Source organism: Petaurus breviceps, unplaced genomic scaffold (genome assembly GCF_028583685.1).
Source record: "Petaurus breviceps papuanus isolate PSGF00001 unplaced genomic scaffold, PetGlider_PUasm1.0 76, whole genome shotgun sequence".
NCBI lineage: Eukaryota > Metazoa > Chordata > Mammalia > Diprotodontia > Petauridae > Petaurus > Petaurus breviceps.
Window position 1 is genome coordinate 27,351,486 of NW_027186473.1, and position 25,241 is coordinate 27,376,726.

Genomic DNA, 25,241 nt, shown 5'->3' on the forward strand with positions numbered 1-25,241 from the left:
AAAGTAAGCTTGTTAACCCATTTTGAGTTGCTTTCCTTTAACAAAGCAGATCCAAGAACCTGTGTGAGCAGGCACCCTGGGGACCCTGGGGTGCTTGCCGCTACACCAGACCATCAATACATTAAAAACAGATTAAGGACTTTAATGTAGAACTTTCATATGGAATGGTATAGTAACTAAGGCACTCAGCTTACAGTTAGAAAGACCCTGATTCAAATACTGCCTTCCACACATTAACTGTGTGACCTTGGACAAGTCACTTCTCTGAACCTCAAGTGTCAAATGAGGGAAGTTAAACTGGATATGCTCTAAGGATTTCTCTAGCTCTAAATCTATGATCCTATGAAATTCAGTGTGTGAACACAAAAGAAATTTCCAGAAGTAACTTCTGGAATAGCTAATAGCAATAAAAGCCTTAGTACCTAAAATCACATAGAGTTCTGCAAACTGCAGATCATAAACAGGAACTTCATGCCTGCTTCCATGGGAAATAGGAACAAATGTTAGACTGAATAAAATAAGTGAACAAATGTATTTTAAATAATGCCACTTAAAAGAAAAGTTACCACAGGCCACCCCCCCCTCCAAATAGTGACCTTGAACAAAAGTCAAGTAGACTGTTTTTTAATACATTTTAATCACAGAATATTACACATTTTGGAACCATATATTATAAGGCTTCTGCTTTGTATATTTCCTTCTCTGTCTCTCTTTCTCTCTTTCTCTGTCTCTCTCTCTCTCTCTCTCTCTCTCTCTCTCTCTCTCTCTCTCTCTGTGTCTCTCTCTCTCTCTCTCTCTCTCTCTCTCTGTCTCTCTCTCTCTCTCTCTCTCTCTCTCTCTCTCTCTCTCTCTCTCTCTCTCTCTCTCTCTCTCTCTCTCTCTCTCTCTCTCTGTCTCATGCGTGAGCACCTGGATAGTTTGCAATCTTTATTTTTTTTACATTTTACTTTATTTTATTTCTCAATTACACATACACAAAACATTTTAACATTCTTTTAAAAAAATTTTGAGTTCCAAATTCTCTCCCTTTCTCCCTTCCCTCTCTGCTCCTTGGAAAGGCAAGCACTATGTTATAAATTATACATGTGTAGTCATGCAAGACATTTCCATACTAGACATGTTACAAAAGAAAATACAGAGCAAAAAAATTTTTAAAAACAGGAATAATTAAGAAAGCTTAAATATATGTTTTCAATATGCATTCAGTCTCCATCAGTTCTTTCTCTGGAGGTAGAAAACATGTTCATCATAAATCCTTCAGAATTGTCTTAGATTATTGTATTTCTAAGTATATATCTTCTTCTTTAATTGGAGTTAAGTGACTTGCCCAGGGTCACACAGCCAGTAAGTGTCTGAGGCTAGATTTGGAGTCAGGTCCTCCTGAATCCAGGTATATATTTTCTTCTTAAATAAAGTTAATGCTACTTAGAATTTCTTCAGAAATCTACAGCTTCACTGATAATTTTTTTTTGTATTTAATCTATATGACTTTCTTATCCATGGTTTACAGGAGTGGAAAGTCATAATACAGAAATATAGCCATAATATAGAAATATAGTTATAATATAGAAAGTCAGATCATAGGAGAAAATCTAATGAATCTGGAATCAAAAGACACTAGTTCAAGCCCTGGTTCTGTCACTAACCAGCTGTATGACTGGGAGCAAATGACTTTACCTCTGTTGTCTGAGTTTCTTCATCTATACAATGGATGAAAAACCTGTTCTGCTTCCCCCACCCACATGGTGGTTGTGAAGTCATTTATGTACTTTGTAAACCATAAAGTGCTGCATAAAGGGCAGCTGTTGATTACACAGTGATAAAGATGGCTGTTTATGGCCCCAGTACAAATAAAGGATTAGAACCCAGAGTTTGTAGTTATTGCTGAAACCACATGCTTCCCCACAATTGAAGGCAGCAACAGGAAATAAAATACTGTATATGCCAATCCAAGCTAATTAAGGCTTTAGTGGCAATCTTTTACAGTATTGTTAGATAAAATGGACTATATTCTAATGGGCAAGAACAGACTGACATAAATTTCTAAAAGCTGAATGGTTAAAATCAAAGGCATTGCCAAATACTAATAAATCCATTCAGGTGCAAAGGATCTAGGAAAACAGAAGAAAAATTTGTTTGAAAGGTAAATTATAGTGCTGAGGACTATATTGATCATCTGTGATCTGAAAAAAAAACACCAAACAAACCTAAACAAATATGATAATGTTCCATGTTGATGGGACTGTAGGGGAGAAAAACATGAAGACTTCATCCTGATATTAAAAAAAAAAACATTTTAAGTATTGGCCATATTTTCCTTTTCTTCACTCAAACTTCTAGTGCTTTTTTGCTATTTGTTACCTTTGTGACCTTCACAAATCAATTACCCTCCCTGGAGCCGAGTTCCCTCTTCAGAAGATAAAGGGATTGGACTAGATCATTTCTGAGTTCTCTTTAGGAATTAAATCCTATATAGTATTTTAATAAATGGTGAACTAGGATATTTGAGTATGATATAATTCAACTAAATATTAGACACTGGGAACAAAAGGATTTGTTTAAAGGAGAATGACATGGTCCCTCCCTTTACGGAGTTTATATTCTGCTGGGGAGGTAGAACACCTTCCCAGCTAAGCACAGTACATAGTATAGGGAGTGATGGGAGTAAAGGAGAAATTCAGACAAAGTGCTTTGTTTGAGGAGAACAGGAGCACTGCAAATAGTTCTATATGTAAACTTTCAAGATAATATGGTTTTAACATCCATTTGCCAAAAATGCTTTAAAACATATGTTAGATAAAGTGCAGCCATCATAGACACGTATGATCTGACATTATGTCTACAAAATGCTTTTCTCAAATACCAGTCTTGGAAGCAATCCATGGACGATAGGAAGTCACCCGAGTGTAGACACCTGGCTTATTCTTTTTGCCACAGTCATCTCCCCAGCTCACTATTCCGGCAAGGAACCAGATATTTCGAGAATTGGGGTGAACCAGTGGTCCACCAGAGTCACCCTAAACACAGGAAGATGTATGTATCATTATAACAATTTACTTTTCTAAACTTCCCATGAAGCAAAACCCAACGGCCCCCTGAACCAATCCAGACTTCCTGGACCCCTTACAACTTTTGATATTTTGTGGCAAGGTCGCCCCTCTTTCCTTCTCACTCCTCACCTAATCTGTTACTGACTGAAATAAATTGGACCAAGCAATGGAGAGGTTGGAATGGGGAAAGTGGGAGGGTAAAGTAGGATGAAGCATTATTTATGAACCTCTCAGGTTTATTTTTTACTGACTGAGAGACTATTTCAATATAATGGGGGAAGCTAGGTGCTTCAGTGAATAGAGTGCTTGGCCTGAAGTCAGGAAGATATGAGCTCAAATTTGACCTCAGACACTTAACTAACTGTGTCACCCCTATTTGCCTCAGTTCCTCATCTGTAAAATGGGAACACCCTGGAGGAGGAAGTGGCAAACTACTCCAATTTCTTTGCCAAAAAAACCCCATAAATAAGTCCATGGGAGCACAAAGAGCTGGACACAACTGAATGAATGAATAACTACAATTTAAATATAAGATAAATAATGATGGCATGAGGATAGAAGGCCAACCTTAAAGTCATAAAGACCTGTTTTCAAGTCCTGACCACAGACAAGTTACTTAACCTCTTGGGACTACTGGCAATTTTCTAAGATTATAATTTATAGAGTTATTTATGTGGTGGAGGGAGTATAAATGTATGTATATGTGTGTGTATGCATACACACACATATAATCACATGTCCAGCTGCCCCAACCTTAACTCATATACCACAAAAGTAGTAGTAGTAATCATGGTGATGGTGGTGGTGGTGGTCATAGTAGCAGTAATAATTGGCATTTATATAGCATTTTTAAGTTTTACAAAACACTTTAAATATATTATCTCATTTGACCCTCACAACAACCATGGGAGGTACATACTATCATTATTATAATTTTATAGGTGAGAAAACTGAGTTTCCTTATCTGTAGGTTAAGGTTGAGGAGTTAAGTGACTTGCCAAGGTTATACAGATAGTAACTGTCTGAGGACACATTTGAATATATATAACTTCCTGACTACAGGACCTTCACTCCATCCACTCTAACACAGACACCCCTCAGTAAATATAAACATATGTGGAAATACAAATTCATATAGATTATAACAAAATTTTGTGAATCATTCCCATAAATATCTAAACGAAATTCTTTGTGAAAGATGCCTTTGCATTATTTCTCTTGTTGGTATGGACTTACCTGACAGGCATCAATATGTCCTTCCATGTAACCTGCACATAACATTGTGTTAAGTATGATACCATCATAGGACTCCTTACTATTGCAAATCTCCGTGTCAATAATTTTCACTGGTGCTTTTTGAAGCAATTTTGGAAATGAACCTAAAATAAATTGAAATGAGCAAATGAGCTTCCTTGAAGAATAGCAATAATTGATAAGAGAGAATCCTGTTATCTGGGGGGAAAACAAACAAAGAAAACACAAAACCAATTTAATTTAAATTTAATTAATTTAAATTTAATTTAAACCACCCTATTTAATCATTGACTGCTATGAGGGTGCTATAAGCCTCTTAGGTCCCACCCTCAGAGGTGTTCCATTCAGGAACTTTGAGCTATAGTGGAATGAACCCTAAACCAGGAGCAAGGACGCCCAGGTTCAAGTCCTAGTTCTGTTGTTAATTAGTTCTGGGAGTCATTTCACTCTCTGAGCTTCAGTTTCCCCTTCTATAAAATGAGAAAATTAAAACAACCTGTAAGGTCCATTCCAGTCCTGATGCTATAGCATTAAGACTCCAGATCTAGGGAGAGACTTCCAGGAATAGAGTCTGAATTATATTGTTTTCCTGAGGCATTCTTCCCATCATGGGGGTGAGAGGGAGAAATTCAGCCAATATTTATTGTATCCTGACTATGCAAGGCATTATGATAAGTTGTAGATACAAAGACAAAGGTGATAGGGTCCCTTCAATCAAGGAGCTTAGAGTACAAGAAAAGGTAAGAAAGTGGAGGTGAGAGAATAGGTGACCATTGTAGGGGTGTGTGTATGAGCATGTATATGATGGAGGGAAGGAGAGTGGGGAGAAGAGAGACACACACAGAGACAGAAACAGATGCTGAGACACAAAGACAGAGACACGGTGAGATCATAATGAATAACTGGCAGATGGGGAGTGAAATCTAACTAGACCCAAGCCTGCCTCAATCAGAGACTCCAGATGAGTGGTGCCAAGCTCTAGATTGCTGACCCCCTTCAGGCCCATCTGGATCCCTTCAGTCATCTAGAGATACTCAGGGCTTATCCTTCCCTGAGGACTAAGGCACAGTAGAAAACTTTGGTTCTCTCACATGGCATTACCCCTAGAGGTTTCCTGTCAGCTTGTAAGTGTCTTGAGAACAGGGGTTGTGTTTCTTTTTATCTTTTAATCCCTAAAACCTAGGAGAGTAGGCTGAACATATGAAAAACATAAATGTTTGCTAAATTGAATTCAATTGAATTCTATCCCATATGTGAAAATACAAATTGTTATTGGTACATATACCATCTTTTGCAAGTGCTCCCCATCCTGTCACAACAACATCAGACCCTGGCACAAAGTTCTGGGTAGCTTCTGGAAGACAAACTCGGTGTACGTTGTTTGTAAAAGAAACTGGTTCAGCAAGGAGCACAACAGCTATGTCATCATGGTGGGCATGTGAGTTGTAGTTTTCATGAACAATAAAGTCTCTTATCTTGTTCTTCATGTAGGGAGGATTTACCACAGTCCCAAAACTGACAGTCCAGTCTGATATATTTTTGTACCTAAAGAAACAAAAATGATGTCTTTGGTCTTTGCTTCATAGGATGCAAGTATTTTAAGGTTCTATTGGTAAACAACAGCACACTGGTTTTGAATAGAACCCAACCACTGGTTTTCAAAGCACTTTCCCTCTTAGACATCTCAGATGGTGGGAGAGAAAACCTTATGTAAAGTGCATCACAAACCTTAAAATGTTAGCTAAGTGCTACCTAACACCACCACTATAAGTTAGCCCCAGGTACTGATAAGGATTATAGTTCTTGGGAGCTTGGAGAGATCATAAAGATAATTAAATCCAGCACCCTCAGTATATACATGAGGGAACTGAGACCCAGACTTCTCTTAGATCATATAGCAAAATCAGATTAGAATCCACATGTCCTGATTGGTGTCCCAGATGACTTTCCCTCTGTATCACAGCTCCTCTAGGTTAACTATATTGAAGATTTTCTATGGAAGCACAACTAATCTTACCACAGAGAAGAGTTTCATTGAACTTTTCCTTCATGTTTTATGTTCACAAATTAACAAATTAAAATGTCTCCATTACTCAACCCTTTCATTTAGTTACTGTGAATTTCACTTGTCCCCAACCATCTTCAGACATTTAACTTTAGTCTTAGGAATCTCCAGAATTGGATTGGAGGGATGGATGGAGGCTATAAACATTTATATAGTGCCTTATATGTGGCAGGAACTGTGCCTGGTGCAATAAAAATATTATTTTATTTGATCCTCACAACACTGTGAGATAGGGGGTATTATTATCCACATTTTACAATTGAGGAAGCTGAGGCTGATAGAGGGTTAAGTGACTTCTCCAGGGTCACATAGTGCATGCCTAAAGTCATTCTTATGCTTCAGTGGGGCACTGAGTTTCTCCGTACCCAGAACTTTCAACCTATCAAATCTATCATACTTTTGGTTTTTATATGCTATTTTATTTTCCCCCAATTACATGTAAAAACATTTTTTAACATTTATTGGTTTTTATTTTTTTACGTTTAGAGTTCCAAATTCTACCCCTCCCTCTCTCTCTCCTCCCTGGTCCCTGAGATGGTAAACAATCTGATATGTTATACATATGCAGTTATGTAAAGTATTTCCATACTAGTCATTGTATGTAAGGAAATTAAAGAAAGAGAAAGGAAGGAAGGAAGGAAGGAAGGAAGGAAGGAAGGAAGGAAGGAAGGAAGGAAGGAAGGAAGGAAGGAAGGAAGGAAGGAAGGAAGGAAGGAAAGAAGGAAGGAAGGAAGGAGAAAATAGTATGCTCAGTCTGTATTCAGCTGACATCAATTCTTTCTCTGAATGTGGATATCACTTTTTACCATGAGTCCTTTGGGATTGTCTTGGATCATTGTATTGCTGAAAATAGCTAAGTCATTCATAGTTATTCATAATATAATATTGCTGTCACTGTGTACAGTGTTTTCCTGCTTCATCACACTTTATATCAGTTTGTATAAATTTTTCCAAGTTTTTTCAGAAATCATCCTGCTCATCATTTCATATAGTACAATATTACATTACAATCATATATCACAACTTGTTCAGCCATTATCCAATTGATGGACATCCTCTCAATTCCTAATTCTTAGCCACTACAAAAAGAAATGCTATAAATATTTTTTGTACAAATATGTTCTTTTCCCTTTTAAAAAAAAATCTCTTTGGGATAAGGACCTGATAGTCCTTAATTAATGGATTAAAGGGTATGCACAGTTTTATAGGTCTTTGGGCATAGTTCCAAATTGCTCTCCAGAATATTTGGATCAGTTCACAACACCATCAACAATGCAATAGTATCCCAGTTTCCCCACAATCCCTCCAACATTTATTATTTTTCTTTTTTGTCATATTAGCCAATGTGATGGGTGTGAGGTGTTACATCAGAGTTGTTTTAATTTGTATTTCTCTAATCAATAGTGATTTAGAGCATTTTTTCATATGATTATAAACAGCTTCGATTTCTCTGCCTGACCTCCTTTGACCATTTTTCAATTGGGGAATGACTAATAATCTTAGGGATTTGACTCAGTTATACATGTATTTAAGAAATGAGGTCTTTATCAGAGATACTTTCTATACAAATATTCTTCCCCCAGTTTTCTGCTTTCCTTCCAATCTTGGTTTTATTGGTTTTGCTTGTGCAAAATCTTTTAAATTTTATATAATCAAAATTACCCATTTTACATTTCATAACACTCTTTATATCTTGTTTGGTTCTAAATTCTTCCCTTATCCATAGATCTGACAGGTATTCCATGCTCTTCTAATTTGCTTATGGTATCACCTTTTATGTCTAACTCATGTACACATTTTGGCCTTAGCTTGGTATATGTCACTCACTCTTTAAAGCAATGAGCTGCAGTCACCAGCCATCTGTTGCTAATCAGAGATGCCCCACAATAATGTCGTCCCCTGACCTTCAGGCTAGCTTGCCATGGCCATTCCCCTTCCTGAGCAGCGGATCCTCCTTTAATTCTGTCATATGCTGAGGACATTTTTGCCCTCCTCCCACAGCCTGTCAGAAAAAAAAATAATCAATTGGTTTTCTTAAGTTTCTTTAATTATGCTACAGAGTCACAGCTGAAATGATTTACATTTTCTTTTGAGGTTTGAGGAAATGGATGCACTCTTTTCACTAAGGACTTTTGTATCTCAATCTTTACTCTATAGATCCAAAACACTATTATGTGTTGTTATTATTGTTCTTGCTGTTATTATTCTAAATTTTCTCAACTTACAATTGTTGATTGTCCTTTCAGCATGTACTTTACTGGTTTCTGAAACAAAAACAAATATACAATAAGTTTAACACAGAGCATATATTTTTTTCTGACTTCATTTTCTCTGTCATGATGTCCATGACATGGGGTATATGAAAGTCAGGGATCACCTAGATGGAAAAGGATTTCAGGGCACATGGGAAGAAAGCATCAGTTCAGGAGAATAAGGATCCTATGAGATCACAGGGATTCAGGTTTTTGTCATTGGTCCACAACTACATAGTGTATACATTTTGTGCCTTCATATAGATGTGCCCAAAGATTGGAAGACATTGCCTCCTTATATCCACCTCTTAGGATCTTTAGTTTCCTTCAAGGCTCATCTCAGTTGTCACCTCCTACCAAAAGCCTTTCCTCATCCCCTTAGATGTTCATGGACTTCTCCTCTTCAAATTGTTTTTCCCTATCTATCTGTGTAAATGTTGTGTCCCCAAGAAAAATGTAAGCTCCTTGAGAACAGGGAAGAGTGTATTTCTTTGCTTTGGGTTTGCATCCCAAGGCAAGTACATAGTGCCTTACACATGGCAGGTGCTTGTCAATGCTTGTTGAACTGAACTGAATCAAATTGAACCTTGCTTAGAACTGTCCCTCAAGGTGAATGTGCAATGTGTACCTAGAATTCATGTTTTCATTTAGCTTTATTATGTAAATGATCAAAAGTGGAACCTTGTTTCCAGGTTCCCTTCATGGTGGTACTACTACTAATACTACTACTACCACCATCACCACCACCACCACCACCATCACCACCAATAAGAGCTATAATAGCTAACATTTGTATCATGTTTTAAAATTTGCAAAGCACTACAAATTATCTTATTTGATCCTCACAACAGTCATATGAGGTAGGTGCTATTATTATCCCCACTTTATAGATTAAAAAATTGAAGCTGGAGGAGATTAAGTGACTTGCTCAGGTGACTTGTCTCATGCAGGATTTGAATTTATGTCTTCCTGACTCCAAGTCCAGTGCTCTAGTCATTTAGGTGAGCCAGGAAAATGAGACTTCCTGAGATCCCTGCCAAATAACAGAAAGGTCTAAAAGGACCTTCTATCTGTTTTAAATGGACTGAAAATATAGTATATACAGGCACATTAGTCAAGTATAAGAAATGTACCTGGCTGTATCAATCTATATAATACATATAGTACATGAATAGAGAAATGACCTAGTATCAATGATAATTTATTTATTTAGCAAATATTCGTTGGGCATCTATAATACACAAAACAATGTGCTAGAAGATGATGTGGGAGATGTTAGGTGTTATATCACATAGTACTGAGGTCAATGCCTTCTTTGGAGAAATGTCATGAGGTGGAGGACTGACAGAGCAGGGGAGGGTCATTCAGGTCCAATGGAGAGTTTTAGTGATTCATGCTAATTTTAGTTGTGCAATGACAGAACAGTAACTTTCTTTTTATTGTCAAACTAAGAGTTGGAATAATGGTGGCTGGAATCCCCTATATAATGAAGCTTATATAGAATGACAGTTAAATGAATGAATGGCATATTTACACTTGCCTGTAAGCTTGAGGGAAGAAGGATCAGCCGTAAAGGAGGCAGAGTTATTCTTCAGCATGCGATCTAAGACACTTCCAATTTTTCTTCTCATATCTGCTTTCCTTCCCGGGGAAGACTTCAACATGAGCCAAATATCTACTGTCACACCATCAGAGCTTGGGCTGGAAAAAGTACATTTGTTCATTATGTTGGCAAAGGAAGATTTCCCTTGCATGGTCTCTGCTCTGATGCTGCTTAATTAGTTCCCAAAATGTTTCTGAATATAGGCAATTTAAGCTCAAAATAAAGACAAAGTTCCAACAATTAGCACTATCTGAAAATGAAATGGGATGCCTCAGGAGGTAGTGTAATGAATTTCCCATCACCGAAGATGTTTTTAAACTGAGTCTGGAAGACTGATTTTTGTGGACATAATTTCTCTAATACTGTAAATAGGATGTGAGATTTGGGTAATAATTGAACCAAATGACCTTTGAGATCCCTTCTAATGCTAAAATTCAATCTCTTATATCTATGAGGTATTTATACAGAGACATTATGGATATACATATATACTGCATACATGTGTGTATCCATTAGTCAATGGGGAAAAAAAAACCCTATCTTTATTAACACTCTAAAGTTAATAGATATAGGTTAGAGGCATATAAGAAGAGATATGATCTGGGCATAAACCAAGATCACCTATTCATTCAACAAAGATTTATTGAATACCCAAGTATAAGATACTGAGCTAGATGTCATGGAGGAGACAAAAATAAATAAGTAATGCTTGTCCTCAATCAAGAAGGAGAATCAAACATGTATGCAAATAACTATAATACAAGGGAGAATGTGACAAATTATCTTTACATCACCCACAAAGCTAAGTATAGTACATTGCGCATGGTAGGAATTCAACAAAGATTTGATGGATTAATGAATGAAATGTATGAGCAAATTCTCTGGGAGTTTGAAAGAAGGAAAGATCACTTTTAGAAGAAGGCGTTACAAATAAACCTGGAGGCAGTGCTGTTGATTTGTGGGGGCATGAAGACATCCTCTACTGCCAATAAATCAAATGAGGTCATTAGTCTCTCCACCATTCTAAGGCTACTTATAGGTAACAGATAAAATCAAAGAAAACCAGACCATCTGGGCTAGGGTTTGTTTAAGGCTGGTCCATTTTACAGTTGCAAAACTGACTGTCTTGAGAGAAATAAGGGCCAGAGAGTCAGGAGAGACAGAGAGTCATTCCTATATTCCATATAGAAATGCAGTATGCATCCTAATGCTATTCTAAGAGCTTCCTGAAATCTTGGACAACTAAGGGGTGGAGGGACATAAGGTCACAGCATAGACTTGTAGCATACAGAATGTGAATCCTATAGAATATAAGCTAGTTGGGGGCAATGCTTGATTTCTTTGTGCCCCTGATACCTAGAACAATCCCTTGCATGTAGTAGGCATTTTATGGATGTTTACTAGATTGAATAGGCTTTGCTGACAATCGCCTGGGACTGTATAGAGAAAGGAGGCTAAATACCCTTTTCCCCCATTGGGATAGGGATAGTCAACAAGTATTTATTAAACTCTTTCTGTGTGCCAGACATTCTCCCAAAAGGATGGGACTAGACCTATAATTTCATTAATATAGGCCCTATGCTAATGTATGAATTCCTGAATATGAAAACTCCCTCTGCTAAGAGTTTTTATCCTAGAGTCTGTAAACTTGTTATAAAACACATACATACAAACTTATATGTGTATTGATAACTTCATTTCAATATAGTTACTTCGTAATTCTATGTATTTTATTGTATTCATTTAAAAATATTCTGAAAACTCCTTGGGTTTCATTAGACTTCCAAGGTTATTCATGAGACCAAAAAAAAAAAATTAGAACACTTGTCTGCAAATTCAGACCAGTACTTTCTCTGCAATTTGTATTAGAAGGGAAGGGAATTTACATCCTACCTACTGTGTGCCAGGCACTATACTCAACATTTTTGCAAATATTATCTCATTTGACACAAACAACAATCTGTTATTATCCCCATTTTACAGTTGAGGGAACTGAGGCAATCAGAGGTTAATGACTTGCTGAGGATCCTGCAATCAGTATGTGTCAGAAGTATGATTTGAACCAGGTCTTCTTGGTATTCAGACCAGAATGGCATTTTTTCTTTGTTATAAAAAATGCACAGCATCTTCGAAATGTAGATATTCTCCCCTTCTATTCTGTAACAATTTTAGTGAAAGGAAAGGTATAGAATCTTCCATAAATTGCTTAGTAAAACTCTCAGGGGAGGCTAGGTGGTGCAGAGAATAGAAAACCTGAGTTCAAATCTGGCCTCAGATACTTAACACAAAACTAGTTGTGTGACCTTGGGCAAGCTACTTAACCCCAATTTCCCTACCTTCCCCCCTCCAAAAAACAAAAAACAACAAAACAAAACAAAGTTAAAAAAAAAAACTCATACGTTCAAAGGAGAAAATAGGACATGGATAATTAAAAGTCAACTGATATTAAACTAAAAATAATAACTAGCATGTTTAAGGCATTTTGAAGTTTCCAAAGTATTTTACAAATAATATTTCAGTTAATCCTTTCAATAAACTTACAAGATTTGTGCTGTCATTATCCTAATTTTTCAAATAAGGAAACTGGGGCTGAGAGGTCAAATGACTTGCCTGGGACCACCCAGCTAGTGTCTAAGGGAGGATGTGAACCCAGGCATTCTGACTCCAAGTACAGCACTCTGTTCACTGTCAACATAGTTACTTTATGTAATATTATATCAAAATCAGAGATCAAAAAATAATCACTTATGATGTGAATACCTATTTAATGATATGTATTTCCTAATTTATCATTTGACAATTGAACAAGTTAGCATTAAGCCATTCACACCTTATAAAAAAGGTACTTATTTTGGGGGTTTACACTGAATATCAGACAGCCACTTAGGTTAATGCCCCATATTAGACTCTTATTGAATATTAACTGTAAAATTTAGATAATTTTTCTTTTGACAGAAAGAACCTGCAATACAAAGACTTGTATGATGAGTTAATCACTTTTTGCGCTATTTGCTTTTGAATAAGATTTGACTTACAATAGCTTGGTGACTTGAGAGTTGATATATTGAGTGTGTATGCTAGAAGCTTGAAATGCATCAGTCATCTGTTAAAAGGAAAAAAATGAGTTAATAAGACAACTCCAATAGCATATTCATATTTCAAGAGAATTTATAATGAGATGAGTATAGGTAAGCCTTGACTTACCCGAGTCTCAATCATTTTGCTCAGAGCTGCAGTTTCTTCTGAAGTCTCTTTTTCATAATTGCTATTGTATGGAATACCTTTAATTTTAAAATTTCCTTGATAGTAGTAGATCTTATTTTCTATGAAAGAAAGAAATGATAATGGGACTATATAACCAAAAGGAAACCCAAGTACAGATCCCTCCAAGAAAAAAAAAAAAAGATATCCAAGACATCTTTAATTTAGTAGATGGCTCTACTATGCTCTAGAAGCCTCTTTATCCCAGAAGCTCAGTCGGGGCCTACAATGAACATCTTGGAAGTACCCTCAGACCCTGTGATCTCTCCCTCTGATTGGGTGGTTCTTCCTGGAATCAACATTTAAGTAAGGTGCTCAGAACAATGTGACCTTCATTCCTCTCCAGGCTGCTCACAGGACTTTCCCTTCCGTGCCACCTCCTCCCCACCCAATCTAATATCTCTCTTTTCAACTTCCTTTCATGCATTATCTTCCCCCATTAAAAAATAAATTTCTTGTGGGTGGCAACTGTTTATATTTGTATTCCCAGAACTTAGCACAGGGTCTGGCAAGTAGTAAGTGTTTAAAAAATGCATGTTGTTTGACTGAAAATTGGAGGTAATCAAATAAACATATTTGGCTTATCTACTGACAGAAGTCATTCCACCAAAGAGCAGTGTAGAAAGTTTTCCTTGAACCCAAAATAAAATGGATCAAGCAACCCAACAAGGATAAATTGGGCAAAAGGTCAGAAGAGCTTTGTCGCTGTTGTTCAGTTGTGTCCAACACTTCATGATGCCATTTTTTACCAGAGTGGCTTCCCATTTCCTTCTCCAGTTCATTTCATAGGTGAGGAATCTGAGGAAAATTACGTAGCTAAGTGTCTGAGGCCAGATTTGAATTCAGGTCTTCCTGAATCTAGACCCAGCACTCCATCCACTGCTCCACCAACCTGCTCCTATTAGCAGGGGGTAGGTATTCATTTTTATTGAAATACTAACTCACATTGATATAATACATTAAGCCTTTCAAAGTGTTTGTGTATATTAGCTCATCTGATCCTCACAACAACCACATGAAGGCTTTGGTGTTATCTGCATTTTTGCAGAAATACCTTAGATAAGATTTTCTATTAGAATTGAGCAATAAATATTGAGTACTGCCTGGGCAACTAGGATTATTTTCATGACAATAGAAACCATCTTTCATAGTGGAAAAGGTTCCTTCCTGGAAGCAAATCCCATCTCATTGACTTCTTCGTGTAACCTGGAGCAATTGGTTTAAGCTCTAAACCTCAGTCTTTTTATTTGTAAATTGACATTTAATAATATCTACAATAATTATTTTACAAGATTATTGGGCAACCCCAAAGATATGATGAAAGAAAACATTTTGCAAATTTTAAGGTATTTTATAAATTTCAGTTATCATTATCATATTACAATACTGAAAGAATACATGAGAAGTGTTAGACGTTGTCTTTGCCCTTAAGAAGTCTGCTTTGGGAGATGAGGATAAGAGGTAAAAACAACTAGAGGGCAATTCAAAATTATACTACCAAGTGCAAAATGTGGTTTGGTACTTTAAGTAATAAAAGTATTTAGAGAAAGAACTGTCTAGGAGATTATTGTGACATCAGTTTTAAAATGGGATTCCGTAATGATGTTAAGAATGTGCATTACAATAAGGATCAGGTTATATAAACAGTGACAGAGGATCCACATGGAATGTTGGGAAGGGAAGTTTGAAGAGTCAAGTAGTTAGAATAGACTATATATTAATCAACAAGTATTTATAAGGGGCCCACTATGTATATAACTTTGTATTAGCACCTGGGAATAAAGAGATAAGAACTGACTATAAATTAATCTTCAACAATGATCTATTAAACTCCTACTATGTACTAGGCATTATGCTAGGCACTGGAGACATAAACAAAGGGGAAAAAACAGTCCCTAATCTCAAGAAACTCACATGCTAATTAAGAAACAATATGCAAATAAATCAACAAGCATTTATCAAGGGCCTACTATGTATGAGGCACAAATTTGGGGACAAAGAGACAAAAATGAAGTCATTCTTCCCCTCAAAGAGAAACATACACTTAGTATTATAGACTTCAAGATGAAAGAGATGTTACAGGTGATTAAGTACAATCATTTCATTTTAAAATGAGGAAATTGAAATGCGGAGAAGTTGTACTACTAGCTGATAAGTGGTGGAAGCAGGACCTAACTATCAAATATAAAGGAAGAACAAAGCTATAGGGCTGGTGAGTGGGGCTATAAAGAAGTAGACTTACCTACCATTTCAACAAGCAATGACATTGGATTCCATCATGGTTGCAGAATTGGAGGGTGGAAGGATAGACTTTTAGTGAGAAGATATTGAGTGAAAAGAGACTTGTGGGTGAGAATAGAGAATGAAATGAGTTATGAAAGCTCTGCCTGAAATAGTGGGCCAGGTGGGGGTAGTCAGCAATGAAAACTGTGGTCCCCAGAGCAGAAATTCCAGAGGTGAAAGTGCTAATGAGATGAGAGTAGACTCCAGAATTGAAAATCCCCCCAAAGCAACTTGAAATGGCGGTTTTCCAAAATTGCTACTAATAAGAGTGACAAAAGCCAGATCTTATTTCTAGCAGGGAGAATTTTTCAATGTCAACAAAAAGTATGTGATGTTTGTATTTCTGTCATGACCAAGTGCTATACACTCAATGTATATAAGTACCTTCTCCTAGAAAAAAAAAGTAAGGGACTTAGGGAATCCTTTTTCACAATCCAGGTAATCAGGGAAAATCAAGTGTTCTTTAACAATAAATGAAAAATGCCAATGGAAATAAAGTAATTGCCCATCCAATCCAGAAGTGGCCATACAAATTGTGATACATGAATGTAATGGAATATTAAATGTGCATGACAAAAATTACTATGAAAAATGCAGGGAAGAATAGGAAGACATATGATACTGATGTAAGCAAAACTATAGGAACAATGTATATAATGACTGCACCTGTGTAAATGAAAAGACCCATAACAACAACAAAACCTGAAACTGAATGATATGTAATTGTGATGATAAAGTTTCAAACAAGAGACTGAATTTGAAAATTCATCTCCTGTTGTTTGGTTTTTTTTTTGCAGAAGTAGAGGGACTATAGGTACAGAGTACTGCATATGGTATGGGGATAAATTAAAACACTAATAATTTTTGCTTAACTTTTTCTTTTCTCTTATAAGTCTCTGCAAGGGGGAGGGGAAGAGATTTATAGTGGAAATAAAGGTAATATAAAATCAAAAGATATCAAAACAGTTATTTTAAAATAAAAATCTCAACTAAAAAGGGCTTCAATGTGAAAACAAAAAAGAAAAAAAGAATTGAAAGATACAGGGGAAGATTTATAACTATATTAGTAGATTGTGAGGTGTGAGGGGGGCAAGACATGGAGGAATATAATATAAAGGAAAACAGACTGAAGGATCACTGATCTCTTAGAACTAAGGAATAGATATGAGGCTCTTCTCAAAGAGGAAGGAGGTGGACCCTCTAAAGAGAAGCAGCTGTTTGTCTTAACAGGGAATGATGACATGAGGTTGACAGGTGAATGAAAAGTGAAAGAATATCTAGGTAATGTCACAGAAAAAAACACAAGTATCAATCATTAGTGACTTCCTGTTGAATGATATCAAAATAGCTATTTACCAGTTTGATTGCAGCAAAAAACAGGTAACTGCCTTCAGGGGGCTATATTTAACATGTGACAGAGATTCTCCCAAGACTTGTCAAATTAGATAATTAGTAGCCATTCTGGTGATTTATATATGCATAAATGATACCAGCAGGAAAAAAAAAAACATAAGAAGGATTGCTAAAGATTATGACATCCTAGGCAATAAACTGAAGACCTTAGGGGGAACAAGTGGTGTTTTTCACCACTGCCCCCAAAGTGAAGTCTGGGGCTTTAGGAAAGAAATGCAGATTTGGGAAGTTAGAGAAATGTGATATGAATAAATGTAGTCTTACAATTGGGTTCAGAAAATGAATATCTCAAGTACAACAGGGCAAAAAAAGGTCTGGAAGTTTAATGAATTGTTCACTTAATGAGTTGACAGTGGGAGAATTGATGAATTATGATCTATCTCCTATATTATCATAACTCAGTAGATAAGTATTAAAGAATCACCCAAAGTTCAGAGATAATTAAATGACATATCTGTAATTGTATAATTAATAAAGATTAGAGACAGAATTTGAACCTAGGTTTTTCTGATTTCAAATACAACATGATAGCTAATCCATGATGGTGTCTTTAAGTAATGTGATGCTTTAGACAAACTGAGTGATTTCGTTGTCTCAGGCTGCATTAGATGAGGTCTACATAGCAGGACTAAGGAAGTAATTGTTCTACTACAATCTTCTCTGGACAGACCATATGTATTGTGTTCAATTCTTGGCAACACATTTTAGGGAGAATATTGATAAGCTGAAAAATGTGGAAAGCAGGATAATTAAGATGATGAATGACATTGAGATCATACTGCATGAAAATAGGTTGACAGAACTGAAGAATATTTAGAACGAGAAATAGAAGACCATGGGGGAGGGGCTGAAATATATTGAGGGTCTGTCATGTGGATGGTAGTTTAGACTTGCTCTACATGGCCTCCAGGGGCAAAACTAGGAGCAAGAGGTAGAAGTTGTAAGGAGACAGATTTAGACTTGAGGAAAGGAAAATTTTTCTAACAATTAGAGGTATCCAAAAGTAGAAAGGATTGTCTCAAGAGGTAGAGACTTCTCCATCACTGGAGGTCTTTGGGCAAAAGATGAATGATTATTTGATGACTGTGTTGAAGAGAGGTTTTTTTGTTCAGGAATGGAATAAATTCAATGATCTCTGAGGTCCCTTGAGAATGCTGAGATTTTATGAATGTGAATAATAATGGCTGACATTTATACAGCACCTTAACATTTATAAAATGCTTTATATACATTTTCTCATGGTATCGCCTTAGAAATTCTGTAAGTCAGTGATTTACTCTTAGTCAGAAGTTTACTCAATGAAAGAAGCAGTATTTGCATCCATACCTCTCCTGGCTACAATCCTTTAAAGATTCTACCCAGTGCCTAATATGCCAGGTTGCAGCTCTGGCAGCATGTAGGCTAAGCTTGTCCTTTAAGGAGACAAGAATAGCATTGGCTTCTTTACTGCCTGAAAACAAAAAAAGGCTAGCAAAATGAGAATTAATGCCAGAAGTTTTACCTCAGTTCCTGCTACCCTCTAGGGAATGAATACCTTTAACTGGTATGTCTAGTTGCCACGTTGACTGTGGAGGCAAGGGGGCTGCTGATTTTTATTGCTAGTATCTCTTTAGTTGATTCTTTTAATCTCTTATCCTCACATTTTGTTGTATGTTATAGACTCTGAATACCTTAACCCCTAAACCTGAATCATTGGACTAGCCTATGTTAGGGCTAGTCCCAAACAATGACTTTGCTTTTCTAACTCCATAGCATTTGATACCTAGGTTATACAATAATTACACCTTACTCTCTATTATGATTATTTGCTCATATGTCCTACCTCTTCTCTTCTCTCTGTACTCTCTTGAAGAATTGATCAGCTCCTATGGGCTCAATTATCTTTGTCTATGCAGATGACACCCAAACCTACATATCTAACTCTTATCTTTCTCCTAGACCCACTTCACCAATTGCTTCTTTGATTGATATCTTCACCTGGACACCCATACCCAAAACAGACTCATTATGTTTTATTCCTAAATCCATCCCTCCTCCTACTTTCATGTTTGTGACCTTAACTAATCAAGTAATCCCCAACTCTTTTCTCTCGACACCCCATATCCAATCACTCACCAAGTCTTTTTAATTCTACATTCCATATCTCTTACATATACTTCCTTCTCTTCTTTCACAGAAGTGTGCTGAAACTCCAGATTCAGGAAACATTTAAAGAGTTATTCAGTTTTTGTGGAATATATATTATAACTTCCTATAAATGGGAGCAGCCTGTCATTTCCTCATTCTTAGTTAAGTTTCTCAATGTGCTTTCAGAAGTTTGTTGTTGCATTCATTACATGCTTATTGTTGTTGCTGTTTTTTTTTAATTTTTCTGTGGGATGCTTTGTAGAATGAATCATAACTCAGAAGGGGCTGAACCAAAACCACTTCAAAGATCAGGTGTGAGTAACTAACAGGTCCTTGTAGAAGATTAATCTCTCTGGTAAACCTGGAGGAGCAAGTTCAAAAGAAAGCCTTGGGAACAATTCCCTGGGTGTTGCCAAAGCCAGTGGAATAGTTGCATCTCACTTCTGCCAGGTATTGCAGCATTCACCCAGGCCACAGTGAACAGCAAGCATCCATTGACAGCAAGCTCAGCAATCTCCTAGAGCCAGTAATTCTTTCAAACTGACTTCAGACAATAATAGAGAGGTGTGATCATTCTTTAACAACAACTAATTTAACTAATGGAACTCACTTGAGGCAGCATAAATTATTTCATGCCAATTAATACACCATAACTCAGGTTTATAGAGCCATTTAACATTTATCAAGTACCTTTCTCCCCTTGTGAAGTAAGTAGTAAGAGGACTATTATCCTCATTTTACAGATGAGGCAACTAAGGTTTAGAAAGATTGACTTTGCTCACATGGCTAGTGTTGAAGAAGGGATTCAAAACCAGGTCTTCTCCCAAATTCACATCTACAACACTTTTCATTACAGCACTCTGACTCTCTGATTTATATAAAGCATTTATATAGCACTTCAAAGTATACAAGATAATTTACCTTTAAAAAAAAAAGGCTGGACCCCTGGAAAAACTTTGCCCTCCAGTTAGTTCTACCCATAATAACTTCAGCTTTTACTGGGCTAAGAAAAACGACAATCCTAAGGGTCTTCTGTAACTTAGCTACCTCCCCCCCTCCTCCTCCTCCTCCTTTTCCTCCTTGTCTTTCACTGTCCAGAACCAAATTTGAGTCATGCGTCCCTTTCCATTAAATCTCTGTGATACCTGTGAGGGCAAATTTGCATCCTTGTTTTAGACCTTCGAAGTCACTTTGCTTCCTAACTATATTTTATGCCTTTGTATATAGGCCTATATATCCTTCTTCCTTAATTTTTTTTTCTTTTGCAATTTTCTAGGTACTCTTTGTACCTAGAGCTGCTCTGTGATAGTTAGCTTGGTGAAAAATATAGGCAGTTTTCTTCTTTCCCTTTCTTTATCAGTTTAATGAACTCTTTTGATGAGCTTTGCAAAATCTATTCCTCTTACACCCAAATACTTAAGTATTCACCTACTTCCATGTCAGATCTTTACCTGCCTTTCCTCACTCTTCCTTGCCTCTCTGGTTCAGCTCTGCAGGTGCTAGCCAAGGACCAGGTTATGGGATTGCGAGGATGAGTCTCTGACTTCCCAAAATGACTGTTCTACTAACCACTAAGGGAGGGTAACTAAGCTCTGAATCCAAACCCTCAGTGGAAATTTTAATCAGTTACATTCACAATACATTTATATATCTTTTTTTAAATTGAATTTTACTCCTCAGGGTAGGTAAGACAATGTCAATATATGATTAAGAGAAAACAAAGTCTTTCTCATTTTGCTTCAGTTTCCTCTGCCAAGTAGAATAACATTTGAATTAGAAAAAAATACAAAAATAATTCATTTAGAGTTGAATCTAAGAAAAGTCCAATGCCTACCTGCCCTGATGACTATATCACAAAACCCAGATGAACTAGATCCCATGGTACTGAAAGAACTGGCAGATGGCTTGTTAAATAATGGTCAATGATCTTTAAAAACTGTAGTGAAGAAGAATGATGGTGCAAGAATAGAAGAAGGAAAAGGTCCCCAAGTATGAGATCTGCAAACTTGGGGCCAATGAACTCCATTTTGATTCCTGCCAAAAATTATATAATATGTTACTAAATCAATTCTTATTAAGCATTTAGAAAAGGAAGTGATGCAATAGTAAAAGTAAACCAAAGGTAGATAAAAAAAGTCCCATATACACAAAAACATTGGTAGTAACACACTTTGGAGTAGCAAAAAACTTGGAAACAAAATGAATGCTAACTGGGGAATGTTTAAACAAGTTGTGGTACATTAAAACAATGGAATATTACTGTACCATAAAAATAAATTAATATAAAGAATTCAGAGAATCATGGGAAGACATATGAACTGATACACTGTCAAATAAGCAGAACTAGTAAAACTATATGTGTGTGTGCATGTTTGTGTGTGATGATCACGACAACATGAATGGAAGAACAAAAAAATGAAACTAAATGTTATATAATGACCAAACAGCCACAAAGAAGAGAGGAGATACTGAACCTCCATCCTTTAACTTTGCAGAGGTGGGGAGGTTATGAGTGCGGACTATTTCATATATTGTCAGGATGATATACTGATTAATTCTGATAAACTGTTTTCTTTCTTTTTTAAAAAAATTCTGTAACAAGGATTCATCCATTGATTAGGCAAGAAGGAGAGATATATTCAGAAACAAATGATGTAAAAACAAAATGTATTCAAAGAAATTTAAAATTCAAATAAAAGAAAAATGAAGTGGTAAAAGAGAGTCGATACAACTCCATCAGGATCAGACAATGCCAGACTAGCCTTATTTCAATTTTTTATTGTCTTAGTAGACTTGTTAATTCAGAGAAATGTTGTATGTGGAATGTGCCTAGATTTTAGCAAAGCCATATCTTGTGGAAAAGATGGGGAGACAGCCTAGATGATAGCAGGTAGCTTCACTAGGTAGATTTAGAATTAGTGGAATTGCTGGACTGGGAGAGTAGTCATTAATGATTTGATATCAACATGGAAAGAGATCTCAGGTGGAGTATTCCAGGAACTTCTGCTGGACCTTGTGGCATTAAACATTTTTATAACTGACTTGGATAAAGGAATTGATAGCACGAGATGTAAAGCTAGGTGGGAAAGGTAGCAGTTTGGAAAACTATCAGGATATTAAAAAAAGGTCTTGACAGGATTGCTAGACTGCTTCAATAAAGATTAAATTGATTATGGATTAAGTTAAATTCTCACATGGATTCAAAATATCAGTTTCAAAACAATATGTGGAGGCATAGACAGACATCAGTTCATTTGAAAATGATCTGGAGATTTTAATGCACTGTTCAATATGAGTTAACAATGTGACATGGAAGTTTAAAAAAAAGTTAACATGATCTTATCCTGTATTGAGAAACATTGTCTGGGACTAAGGAATTGATAGTTCTCTTGCATTAATCTCTGCTCAGGTTTCTTCCAGAATATTGTGTGAAGTTCTGGGAGATACATTTTGGCAAGGACATTGATAATATAAAGAGAGGACTCAGAGATGAGGAATAAATTTGATGAAAGGTCTTGAGGGGGATATATAAGGATTATATGATAATGTCATATAAATTGAAGGAGAAGAGAATGTTAGACCTGTAGAGAAAAAGATCTACAGGGAATATGAGAGATTTCTTAAGTATTTGAAAAGGTGTTGCATAAAAGAGTATGGATTTCTATTGTTTGGCCCTAGAAGACAGGAACAACTGGCTGGTGAAAGTTCCAAAGAGGCAGGTTTATGTTTGATGTAAGGAAAAATTTTCTAACGATTTAAGCTCCAAAACTGGAATGGATTGTTTTTGGATTTAATTAACATCTTCCTATTTTCTGTATGTCTTCAAAGATCGGATGGCAAGGCCTTGGATATGTTGTAGAGAAGATTCTTGGTAAGTTATGAGATGGACTAGAAGGCCTTGGAAGTGCCTTCCCACTCTGAGTCTGTGTGAGGAAGCTGTACCTAAGAATGTACTCTAAATAATTACGTATCTTCAACTACATCCCAGAGAAAATAAACACTTTATTTTTTTTAATCCACTCTTTCCCATGCTTCATCTTCCTGGCTCTACTTCATTAATGTGAATAATAACTATTCTGTTTCATGTTAAATGGTGAGAATGATGTATTAGCTTAGGAATATAGCTGGAAATCTACTTCCCTGGTCCTACCATAGGCTATAAAATATTTACATTAGACTGGAGAATTCCATTGTTTAACTTATGTTCTACCTATTGCATAACAAACCAAACATTTTAACTTCCAATTTTAGTTTGCTAAATAATAATATCATTATCTTATTTAAAATAAGCATAATATAACAATATGGGCATCTGCTTGGTTTAGTTCCTTATCTATAAAATGACATGGTGGAGGAAATGGCAAACCACTCCAGTATCTTTGCCAAGAAAACCCTAACTGGAGTCATGAAGAGTTGAACAGAACTGAAAAGCAATTGAATAACAACAAGAAATATAAGGCTTATAATCACTAAATATGCTATTAATGAGCTGTATATCTCTTTTAAATCGTGCCGCTTCTGAACTACCTACTCACCTACTCACCTACTAGCCATTATAACAACTATAGGTCAGTCTAATGTAAACAACCCCAACAAGGCTTGTTGGTTTGCCCCAATCAATTCAAATCATGTGATCACTAGTCAGGAAGCTTACTATTCAGAGCTCAGCTATCTATTGCATCTGTGATCTTGTATAAATTGCTTCCCCACTCTGACTTCAGTTTCCTTAATTGTCAAATGTGAAGTTAGACTAGATCAGTAGTTTTCAAAGCTCAATCTATGGCCCCAGGGATTCCCAGAGACCCTTTCAGCAAGTCCTTGATGTCAAAACTACTTTTATAATAATGCTAAGATATCATTTTCCTATTAACATATCTCCCGCACTGTCTCCCATCTATTTCTTTATGCTCTCTTTTATGTGCTTTATTCTCCCATTAGAATGCAAACTCCTTGAGGGCAGAGACTGTGTTCTTTCCTGTCTTTGTGTCTCCAGGGCTTAGCATAGTACCTGGGACTTGGTAACTGAATAAATAAATGATTGTTGCCCATTGCCTGCCTACACAGAAGGTTTTTTTTTTAAATAAATTTAAAGGAAATTAACATCCCTTAAGCAAACCATTTTGAATGGATTTAAGTTATTCATAAGCATTCATGTTTAGTTTTACTTTTGAAGGGAGAGTTTGTGGCAATGGAAAAATAATATTGTCAACACTGACCAACTGCTAGAAAATGAACAAGGAGACCAATCGTAACTCCCAAGACGGCCAGTACTCCGAACACAATAAGGGCAATCATCCATAATGGCAGTGATGCTCTTTGGGAAGTTATAACTGGTCTGGAAAGGAAAAAGAGAAGATAAATTAGATAATAATAGTAATTCTCATTCAACCTTACTTCCTTTTTTCAGAATTTATTTATTTTTAGTTTTCAACATTCATTTCCACAAGATTTTGAGTTCCAAATTTTCTCCCCTACCTACCCCACCCCAAGATGACAAACATACTGATTCCTCCTTCCCCCAGTCTGCCCTCTCATAACTCCCATTTATCCCCTTCCCCCCTGCTTTCCTGTAGGGTAAGATACCCAGTTGAGTGTGTATGTTATTCCCTCCTTAAGCCAAATCCAATGAGAGTAAGGTTGACTCATTCCCTTTGACCTCCCTGCTCTTCCCCTCCATTGTAATAGCTTTCTCTTGCCTCTTTTATGTGTGATAATTTACCCTATTCTAGCTCTCCCTTTCTCCTTTTCCCAATATATTCCTCTCTCACCTCTTAATTTTATTTTTTAGACATCATCCCTTCATATGCAACTCACCCTGTGCCCTCTGTGTATATATACATGTACACACACATATATGTATATATGTATATATATAGTGTAAGTTATTTATATATATATATATATATATATATATATATATATATATATATATA

The 25,241-nt window shown here is 36.3% G+C and overlaps 1 protein-coding gene across 3 annotated transcripts in view; it reads right to left on the minus strand.

The window, feature by feature from the left end:
* Positions 1 to 613: 613 nt before the first annotated feature.
* Positions 614 to 25,241, minus strand: part of LOC138175058 (transmembrane protease serine 11B-like protein) — a 41,598-nt gene continuing 16,970 nt past the window's right edge. The window contains exons 2-10 of one of the 3 annotated variants that reach the window (XM_069105338.1): positions 24,525 to 24,643; positions 13,429 to 13,547; positions 13,260 to 13,327; positions 10,162 to 10,322; positions 8,595 to 8,633; positions 8,197 to 8,371; positions 5,590 to 5,849; positions 4,287 to 4,429; positions 614 to 3,017 (exon numbers count right to left, since the gene is read on the minus strand). In XM_069105338.1, the coding sequence (XP_068961439.1) occupies positions 2,856 to 3,017; positions 4,287 to 4,429; positions 5,590 to 5,849; positions 8,197 to 8,371; positions 8,595 to 8,633; positions 10,162 to 10,322; positions 13,260 to 13,327; positions 13,429 to 13,547; positions 24,525 to 24,643 (1,246 nt within the window). In that variant the 3' untranslated portion in view covers positions 614 to 2,855. Of the gene's footprint in view, positions 3,018 to 4,286; positions 4,430 to 5,589; positions 5,850 to 8,196; positions 8,372 to 8,594; positions 8,634 to 10,161; positions 10,323 to 13,259; positions 13,328 to 13,428; positions 13,548 to 19,296; positions 19,430 to 24,524; positions 24,644 to 25,241 lie in introns of those variants that run through there. The other 2 variants (XM_069105339.1, XM_069105340.1) reach the window with 2 other exon arrangements.